We start from the raw sequence: 10577 nt of genomic DNA on the forward strand, positions 1-10577 counted from the left end.
TTGAATTTTAATTATTTTTTCTTCCGAATACCTTTTAAACTCCCCCCCCCCATCCCATCCCATCCCCTCCCCTCTGCTCCCCGTCACCCCCACAGTGCAGTGTAAGCACTTCTCTATCTCGTGTTCTGCCAGCGCTGCCAGCCCAGAATATCTCCCTCAGCACCCTGCGCTCCGAGTGTGTGTAGCGACTGTAGATATATGCCCAAGAAAGCCCCAACAATGCAGCAACACAGGAAGAGCAAAGTGAGCAGATTGATGAAAGCAAGGTCAGGAGATAACACTTCCTATTAGAGCGCAGCCACAGCCACACAGAGGTCAGGTAGGAATTAATGCAGCTAAACTACAAACAACAAGTCTGCTTAAACACACACACGCACACACACACACACACACACACACACACACACACACACACACACACACACACACACACTCCAATGCAGATCTCAAACTTTCTTGCAGTCATGTCATACAGTTCCTTTGCTAAAGCGAAAATTTTCACATGTTGTATTTTATTGGAATTTCAGGTGACAGATCAACATAACGAAGTGCATATATGTGAAACTGATGAAAAATGATTTATGCTTGTCAAAATCTTAAAAGTGCGGCATGCATTTACATTCAGCTTCCCTTCGTATGCCCACTTTTTAATATTTCAGGACACCTGGTCGTTTGGGTGTCTCAGCCAAGTGTACTCACATGTTTATTGCAATTTGTGAAATACGCAGACTTTACTGAGAGTGTTGGTGAACATAAATGTTCGAGTTCTTCCTGGATTCTCAGCTGGATTAAGATTTGGGGTGATCGATGGAAACCACAGGTCCTTATGGCAGCGTCCTGCAGCTTCATGATGCGTCGCAGCGTCAACACACCTGAATCGAACAACCAGATCATCAGTTCTGTAGACCTTGACTGGATGCTGAGGAGAAATTTAACACTTTCTTTATCACAGTGTGTTGAACCCAGAGCTGCCATTTGACACCCTTGATTTAGAGCTTTCCATTGGAGCCCTCACTGGATGTTCAAGGTTGATGTCCTACTGGACGGTGTCTCAATTTTTCTGCAGCTTCCTGCTTCGGATTGTTCGCCCAGGGTGGCAAACAGGCTAGGGACGCTTCTGATCCTCGTGATGCTGTTTGTTCACTAATATTCTCTAAAAAAAAAACAAAGTCTATATATTGGGAATAGATAACAGGCATGGGAACTCTTTATCCATTTGGTGACTTCTGAGTTAGGGGTGAGCATTTATTATTATAAATGTCTCATCATAATTAGAACTTTAATTTTTTTTCCCACAATAAATTACAATCAATAATGTTTTAAATCTTCTAAATCTATCTGTATTGTCAGAATTGCTAATTTTGCTATTTTCTTTTCACCGTTTGTTCAATAAGAGTGTCAATAAACATGAATAAATTTGAAGACATGATTAAATGTGGCTACTGTGTGCAGTTCAGTGATACTAATCACGCTTCTGCCACCTGAAACCCTAATAAATTACATTTGCATTTGTAAACGGTGGAAAAGTTCACGGCTGTTTATGCATGATGTGTGTGAGTTCATGTGGAAACTTCAACTCTGTGGGGTGTGTCTGCTGTAGTTAACATTGGCCTACTGTCTATATTTAGCTTGAAACCCTCCGAGTTCCCCTGTGTGACCCTCACTTAGAGCTGCAGGCATTCCCATATCTGAGCACAGGGACGGTGCTGCCTGAAACAGAGAAACGCGGACAGACGGGGCGGAGGGAGGGAGGGGGGCGTCTGCTGCATTCACAGTGCAGGTTCTTTTTCAGCCACAAGTACGAGAATAAGTGCGATTTAAAAGTGAATCTAGTTTAAGTTAGGACCCGAACAATGAGAGCAGGGACCGCTCTCTGAGGTGTAGCCATGGAGGAAGGCGAGCTGGTGATCAGGCTCCCCGGGCGATCCGACTCCCCACTGGGCAGCAGGGGTTCTGGTGGGTTAGGCGAGACCCTGGTGCTGAGGCACAAAGAGGTTCACCACTTCTTCTTTGTTCCCTTCAGGGAGCAGCCCATCTACAGCACGAGGGCCCACGTCTTCCAGATCGACCCCAACACCAAGAAGAACTGGCTGCCCGCGAGCAAGCACGCCGTCACTGTGTCCTACTTCTACGACAGCACGCGCAATGTCTACCGGATCATCAGCCTGGACGGAACCAAGGTGGGCCGACGCCTCGCAGCATTACCTGATACTGTTAGTGCGTCTCGGTTGATGTCCAGTGTAAATAACTCTGTTAATAAGCGCTGCAGTAAACACTAACGCAGAGACACTTCATAAACGCGCTCAGGTTTGCAGGACGTTCCAGGGCCGGAGGGCTCATGATTCATTTTGTCTGTCTCTTTGTCTGAACTCGAAAGTCTCGAGTAGATCATGATTAGAGGATCTGAGAGCGAGGAACTCGGTGCGGCTGGGTTTTATTTAGGTAGCAGGGTTTACTAGAAGCAGACAAGAAAGAGAGTGAAGAAACGGGCAGGTAGCCAGGTGGACAACATGATCCAGAAATGTGACTGTGGCGATCAGAATTTCATTTCAGAAAGCAAGTGAACTTTTTATAAAAAGACAGCACTTTTTTTATTTATTTATTTATTTTTTTTTTTTTTGTGGGTTAACGCAAACAAATTTTCATCATTTCTGTTGACACATTTTTTTCTGAAGTGCTTCTTTTGTTTGTTTGCTTTTTTTTTAATGCTGCATTCAATTCTCTTGTGTTTCCTCCTCTGTTTCTGCTTCTGCTGATTTTATTGCCACTGATTTTTGTAGATATGTTTTGGGACTCAAGCTTAACTATCATCTCATATTGGTGAGAAAATACTGGACCTCTAAGTTGTGTGAAAAACACCTTGGCTTGCTGCTATCCGTTTCAAATTCATTTCTCGACGCCAACAGGAACGCCAGCTATTGCATAATCTTGCCAATACGGCAGCCAATTCTTGTCTTTATTAGTAATGTTCTGTAAAGGTGGCATAATTTACCAGGAATTAGAAGTAAACCACATTTCTGAGTAAAGCTGCATTACGTTTCTTTTTTTGGTTGAACTAAAACTGGCTTCGGTTTAATGCATTTTGCGTCTCCTGAAGAAGGAGATCGTTGCACATCAGTCTGGATTTTTCCTGTTTCAGTTTTTACCATTGAAATGATTAAACCCGTTTGAGTCTCCACAAGAATTTGCTTGCTCAATGCATAAATAAAGGGTTATGAAGAAGTGGCTGACACAGATTGTTGTCACCTTTATCATTATCACAATAGTTTCACAAAATACTTTATGTCCATATTTCCTGTAGCAGAAAGTAACACTGTAAATGCAAATAATCAGCTTGTAAAATGACAGAAAACTATTTAAATTTGCTGTTAAAATCTGGTAAGTTACAAGTTGTAATCTGAAACAGATGACTAGTTTTATTTGCTAAAATTACAACGATGTTCAGAAATCTTATTGCCATCCTACTGGATGACCGATGATCTTCTAACAGGGACATCTGTGATCTTTACAGCCTGATTCAAGAGGAAATTGTCAGGGCGAAAAACCTAATTGACCTGTTTATTGGAAAAGCAGACTGTTTAACATCAATTTAACAAAAGTAAGAAATTGAACAGCAGTGAAAAAAAAAATGTCTCAATTATTTGATGCTTTTTAACAAGACGTCATTTTTTAAAATTTAAAAAGGGTCAGTTTATTATATGTTAATTTAATATTTCAGGTTATTTTTTGAGACCTATTTATTTAACTTTTTTAACAACAACAACAACAACAAAAAAGCATTCCCTGCTTTCCCAGTTATCTTTTGTATCATATTGGACACATTAGGCTTTTTCTGTCATGCACATTCCATAATCAATAAGATGGAGTTTTTTTTTTCCATATATTCAGCATTTTTGCAAAGAATGTGTAAAAGCTTTTTAGCAACACAATTTCTACCTACACCAGGTTTTAGAAGAAACTTTGTAAAGAGCTAGATGTCTGAGGAATACTTGTATCATAATAGGGTGTAACACAGTACATTCTGCTCATTAAATTTGATGGGTTCTCTTTTTGCAGGCAATAATCAACAGCACCATCAGTCCGAACATGACGTTCACAAAGACGTCACAGAAGTTTGGTCAGTGGGCGGACAGTCGAGCGAACACCGTCTACGGACTGGGTTTCTCCACCGAGCATCATCTGGCCAAGGTGCCACTGCTAAAACAAACACGACAAGCCACGAGTAATCTGTTGCTTCTGAGCTTTGCTGCTGGATGGTTTTGATTATCTTTGCTGCCTGAGGGATTATTTTGTATCAATACACCTCACGTTCTCAGCTTCCCAGTAGGGGAAGTTTTCTGCATACATCTAAACTGGTAAAATAGTTATGCATCACCATCACTCAGCAGTAAGCTTAAGCTCATTAAAGGCATTTCCTGTGAACTCTGTCATATACTGGAAATGAAAGAAAAATTAGATGTTATTAGATCAGATGCCGTATTCTACTCCAGTAGCTGTTTGCAGCGTCCTAAGGTGTTGCGTGCACTCTGAATACGTCGTCCTTGTAGGATGAAGCATCATGGTGGTGGAAGGCAGAAGATGATGTGGGAATGCTTTAAGTACGAGTAAAAGTCAGGAGAATTTTCTTGTTTTTAACAAAAATAGAGCTCCTTCTTCAGTTTGACTGAATGGGACGTTAATTAGTGAAAAAAGCGATAAAATCTCATCTTTATCGACAAAAAGTGAGAGGAAACAAATCTGGGGAGAGCAGAAAGGTTTTCCACAATTCTCAGTAAAATTAAAGGAGACTCTGTAAAAGCTTTAAGGCAGTAATGAGTTTCTGTGTCTTTTTTTAATATAAATCCAGATTTGTTGCACCTGGAGGCTGAAACAGCTAATTCATGATGGGCCAACGTCAAAGTGGACTCTCCTGTCAAAAATGTCACATGGTTTTATGCAAGAGCTACTGAATTTTTTATTGTTACATTTAACTGGTTGATTATGTAAAGCACATAATTATTTACACAGGAAATGCGATTTGGAGGCAGTGCGCCACCAATTATCTTCCTGTGTGAAACACATAATGAAGGAGTATGTGTGAGAGTAGCTATCTAATAGAAATATGTATATTTTTTTATTAATTAGCCTCAGTATTGGACAAAAAGTCTGAATGAAAACATTTTACATGTTGCGTTATTGGCATGTGTGCAGCTTCTGTGTAAATAAGCACCAAATACAAATGTGGCAAATGGGTTAAGGGTCCAAAGGACAACTTTCTAACTGATGTGATGCTTTTGATGTTAAAGTTATTTTAAAATGGTCGATGTCCACTTATAGGTTCAACCTCCCAATCTGGATTTATACAGGAGTAATCGACTTAAGATATGTTTTTAGATGCTGTTAAATGCTGAAATATCCTTTTTACCCTAGCTGGTTGTAGCTCTTGTTAGAAAATACACAGTTGTTAAATTATTGGCTGTAAAAGGAACCTTTTTCCAAAGGAAAGCTCTTAAATCTCACTGTGACCTTGTGCAAATGTGATTTGCTCTCATGTTTTCTTTATTATCTGTTATATTAGGGTGGAGGGAAAAAAATCAATTTAAAGTCCTATTATAAGCTCCGTTCATCACATCAAAGAATAATAGACAAATAAAAATAACTTTAAAAAGATGTGACCTTGGCCAGACTCTGACAAAAGTGGAGGATTGGAGTAAAGTAAAAGAAAAAAAAAATTACCAGGAATTGGTCAGTAGACAGTCTGGACGCCAATTAGGAAGCATTTCCTCTGAATCAAAGTTTTAGGAAAGAGCTTTAGTTCTCAGGTGTCTGTTGTGAGGACGAATCTAAAGCACTTAAACTGAGAACCGCTGCATTTAGATCACTGCAGCACAACTCTTATGTTACACCGAAGCAAAATGATATCAGGTTAGCTTTTGTAACTGGACTAATGGCCGACACAGGACCGGCTGAAGAGGAGTCTTGAATTTCCTCCTCAGCACTCAGCTTGCTGCTGTACTTACACTAAATTACTTGGCGGTAGCCGTGTGAGCTATGAACCTCACCCTTCTGGTAAACCAGAGATGTGTCTGTGAAACATGGTGCTGATATTTGCTTAAAGTCCCTCAGATGAGGTTGCCTTTCCACTTTGGATCGACTTGGACATGATGGGACTAAAACAACCAGAGATCAACATTATTCAACCTGTTTCAGGAGGCAGGGTTGCAGGAGTAATGCCTAGTTGTGGGTATTGGTCCAGCAGCTTTTCCTTATCCTTTAAATCTGCCCTATTAGATGCTGGCTTCTTCTCTTATGAATGACTGCGCTGAGCAGATTAAACCACAGTGTAGGATTTAGAGCCAATATTGACGGATGTCTTTCTTGTCCAGTTTGCAGAGAAGTTTGCAGAATACAAAGAAGCAGCGCGGCTTGCGAAGGAGAAGAGCCAGGAGAAGATGGAGATGGCCACGTCTCCCTCTCAGGTAAGTTCAGCGTTCCACACAATCACTCCAATCTGAAGGGTTAAATAAGAAAGGGCGATAAAATTCATTGTGCCCAGTATTGGTAAGAGAAGTGTTCAGATTCCTCATTTATATAAAAACAATATTGCTGCAAAATGCTTCCCACAGCTTCTATGTACAGTTTTGCTTCACAGTATTGAAGTCTTCCAAAATCCAAAATTTGATTTGATCATTTATCATTTCTGGAATAACATGAAATCATTAAAACTGAGCATGGAAATGTCGAAATTTCCAGTCTTTAATTGATCTTGATAAATCAATATCTGTTTTCATATTGATTCAAACTCACTCAATCAAATTCTCAGAGAGCTGCTCTTTCACCGCTTCTTTGGCCTCCAAATACTTTCGCTTTTGGACGCTAAACCTTAGAACTGGGTTTATCGTGAACTCTAAAGTTTTTTGTTTTTTAAATCTGATTTAAGTTTGTCTAGCTGCCAAAAAGAGTGAAATAACCCTTTATGAATCTTGTAAGCCAGTCACTGTGTTGTTTCAAAACTCAATAAACCCCGACTAGATAGATATTTTGAATTGAAATGTCCGTAATGCATGGAAAGAAATGCAAGAAAATTGAGTCTGGAGATTATGAATATTTGAAATCTAAATACTGTAGGAACTGTGTAGCAGGTTACTACTATAACTGGTACAGTTTCAACATTATGCACATTATATTATTCTATTTTGCCTTATATATATATAAAACTCAGAAAATCAAAACATCTCACTGATTGTTATCAACTTTAGCCTGACGGTTTCATGCCCAGATAGATTTCTCACTTGGAAAGCAAAATAAAATTTTGATGAAAAGATGACATTTCCAAATGTCAACTTGCAATTTCAAAATAATTAATTAATGAACAAGTAGTAGTAAATAATGAACTGTGTTACACTTAATCCATCTACTTAATTCATCATTTAGGTATTTGTCAGTCTCGAATCCTCTAATTTTACAAACGTGACGCATCGTCTCTCTGCACAACCGACCTGCAGCTTAAAATGCAGAGCCGGGGATTGACTCTACATCAGAGAACACAGTTTACTTTAGATACGGCATTAGTGTGTACAGAAAGTGCGGCAACAACACACTTCAAGGGACGCTCAGTCGTGTCTGTGAGAGAAAATGAACTTGTTTCAGCAGGAGGGAATCCCTGGAGAAATCTGGGTTTTAATCTAAAGACCATTATACCTGGCTTCACATCCACATCTTTTCAATATGGAGGCAAGGTGGAAAGCCCCTGCGCCGTGCTGCAGTCTTTGCCTCTCGCGTGTCTCTTAATGAGGCAAGGAGGACAGCTTCGCGCTCGCCGGGAGCCGGGGGCTGCATGTGCCGCACGACGGAGCAGCGCTGCAAGTCACAGACAGGCCGTAACTGTGAAGGCTGCAGCCTGGCTGATAGGAGCCTGCAGAGGTCTGCTTAAGCTTCTCCATCGCTGAGAGTCAGAGCTTCACCCACGGGCCAGCTGGCACTCAGATCCTTCTCTTTCCTCCACTCCAACTCAACTTAAAGCCGGAGGAGAAACTTTTTCGCTTAAAAAAAAAAAAGACAAGGAAGAGAAGACACGGACCCAGAGCCCGGAGCTTAGGTCCCAGCGGGCCTAAGCTCCGGTGGAAATGCATCACAAACAAATACTTTATAAAGCGCTAATGAACGTGGAGCGCAGAATGTAAAACCAGCCACAATCGTCCTCTTATCTCTGTCTGCCTTCTTGGCCATCAGAGGCGTGCGGGTCTGTGTCATTGTGCTGCTGCATTGAGCTCCGGTCCAGAGTCCTGGCAGCTTTGTTTTATGTGAGTGCAGCAGCTAAATGATTTGTCTCTCGTATAATTCTGTTCTTGTATGGGATATAAAGATAAGAATTAATCTGTACTTCTATAATTTCCCTGCGCCAAAGCGAGCTAGTTTAATCGCCTGTGGGAATGTGGAATTGTTCACTAAGACGGACTAAATTTGTTGCGCCATAATTTTCTACGAGCTTAGAGGACCTTCAGCTCCCTGACCGTCGGACAGCTCTGCCTTTCTACATCTTTGTCTGCAGGTTAATTTGCTGTTTCCAGTTCAGAATAAGAATCCATCAAGGGTTTTTTTTCTTTTAAGATACAAGTGAAGTGAGGTGCAGTTTATTTTGTCATTAAGATTGAAACGTTTAAATTTCGGATTAATGCCTACAGTATTGACAGGTTTAATCATCCATGTTTTGTTTTGTTTTTTTCCTAAAAGTGGGTTGATTGAACTGCATACAAATTCAGTTAATATGAAAAAAAAAAAACAGAATTAGTGCACAAGGTTGAATTAATTGTAGATTTATACACACAGACTCAAATATATATTTCAGTTTGGTAAAATTTAAACTGCGTTTGGGTCAATGTGTTTGATTCTGGCTCTTAATTTGAAATGAAGGTGAACATTTTTTAATTTTTTTGCACCTAAATAGAGCCCATATTATGATGCTGCCACCACTTGTTTTGACAAGTAGTGGTGTTATCTGGTCTAAAACTCCTCCAAAGACATCTTTTTGCCAACCAAATATCTCAACTTTTGCATCATCTGACCATAACAGAATGTTGCTGTTTTTATTTTCTAGACAGCATTTGTGCTGCTGTCCAGGTGGAAAGACTCAGCTTTGGAGCTGATGCTTCTTTTTTGCTCAGCGCCTTTTCAATCTATGTTCAGCCGACTTTCCTGTGGATGAACACACTGCTGTTCTTGTAGCTCTTAGTGTGATAGCTGTGAGCTTTGTACGATCATTAGTTGTTCTTATTCTAACCTAGGACAGTTTGTGTCAGGTGGCTGAGCAATTATGCAAAAAAAAACAACAACTAATAAACATCTAGTACTAGTTTAGGATTGGATAGAGGAGCCAAACATCAGACTGTTGGACTGACATTTTAATCCTGTTCAAAATGTTTGAACATGTGAAAAACTTTATTCTGTGCCTGGAAACCAAGAACTTTAAAGAGCTCAACCTGCTCTACCAAGAGCAGTAATCAAAAAATAATAATAATAATAAAAAAAAACTCACCAAATTATACCAGAAGCTTGTTTATGGCTAAAAATATTGCACATATTTTCTCTGCAACTTGCTGAAAGACATTTTTGCCTAATAATAGAGAGGCTGTGGGTGTGCAGTTCTATGAGGCTTGTTGATCAGATTAATAGTAACTTCTGAAAATATCATTATCACTGACCTCACGTTTCAGTATTAACATTTCTGCATTAAAAGTTGTTTTACTTGCTTGATTATGACTTATCTCTAAGAGGTAAATAATCATATTTGAATAAAAGTTTGTGTGTAATCTGAGTTTGACTCATAAGAGAAAATTTACCACAGACTTCGATTTGTCCACTTAATTCTTATTCGATTTCTTGTTAATTAGATATGAAATGAGCCCTTAAGTAAATGACTGGTTTTCTTGTGAAGGCAGGCTGCAGCTCAAGCAGGATGAAGTTGAAGCCATGCAGTATAATCACGGCTTGCTTCCCATATTAGATAATAACGCTGTGAACGTCCTCTCACCCGCAGGAGTCTCCGGCCGGTGAGCTCGCCTCCCCCCTTACCCCCGTGACTCCCCCCATGGAAAACATCAACGGCACGGACGAGATCTGCGACACGACTCCCAACTCGGACAGCCGTCCGGAGCCGGCGCAGAACGCTCTGGCTTTCGCACACAGGTATATCCCGCTGCAGTGCCCGTCGGCAAAAGATTAGCACCTGGGTCACTTTTATTACTTCATCCGAGCAATGATGGCTGTGAGTTTTTTTTTTTTTTTTTGTCTGCTTGTCCGTCGTCTGCGGTGCAGACGTGAACAGTCCTTCTCTGTCGCTCTCCTGTGTGTCTGAGTTCACCTCTATATCCGTTCCATGTGAGCACAGAAGAGCGAACTCCCTGTATTCACCGCTGCTTTCTCGTGTTTTTTCCTCTTTAGGGAGCAGCTTAAGACTTGTCGGGTCTGCTCTTTCTGATAGTCCCGACTGCTGCGACACCGTGACTTCTCTAAACACACACACACACACAAAAATGAAAAAAAAAGGGGGGGGGGGGGGGAAACAAAACACTAGTGGAGGAAATTTTTTCTTAAAAAAA

General features: G+C 40.5%; 1 protein-coding gene and 1 long non-coding RNA gene across 4 annotated transcripts in view; one reads left to right on the top strand and one right to left on the bottom strand.

Moving 5' to 3' along the window:
* homer1b (homer scaffold protein 1b) overlaps positions 1–10577 on the top strand; it is a 39187-nt gene that overhangs the window by 13497 nt on the left and 15113 nt on the right. The window contains exons 2-6 of one of the 3 annotated variants that reach the window (XM_015059569.1): positions 2024–2180; positions 4057–4188; positions 6366–6458; positions 10016–10164; positions 10420–10502. In XM_015059569.1, the coding sequence (XP_014915055.1) occupies positions 2024–2180; positions 4057–4188; positions 6366–6458; positions 10016–10164; positions 10420–10456 (568 nt within the window). In that variant the 3' untranslated portion in view covers positions 10457–10502. Of the gene's footprint in view, positions 1–1364; positions 2181–4056; positions 4189–6365; positions 6459–10015; positions 10165–10419; positions 10503–10577 lie in introns of those variants that run through there. The other 2 variants (XM_015059568.1, XM_015059567.1) reach the window with 2 other exon arrangements.
* LOC106964207 (uncharacterized) overlaps positions 6472–10577 on the bottom strand; it is a 19672-nt gene continuing 15566 nt past the window's right edge. Inside the window, exon 3 of the long non-coding RNA XR_001428344.1 lies at positions 6472–6483. This is a non-coding gene — a long non-coding RNA (uncharacterized LOC106964207). The remainder of the gene's footprint in view (positions 6484–10577) is intronic.

This window comes from Poecilia latipinna, unplaced genomic scaffold, assembly GCF_001443285.1.
Source record: "Poecilia latipinna isolate Pla-1442-1.1 unplaced genomic scaffold, P_latipinna-1.0 Scaffold1639, whole genome shotgun sequence".
Classification (NCBI taxonomy): Eukaryota; Metazoa; Chordata; class Actinopteri; order Cyprinodontiformes; family Poeciliidae; genus Poecilia; species Poecilia latipinna.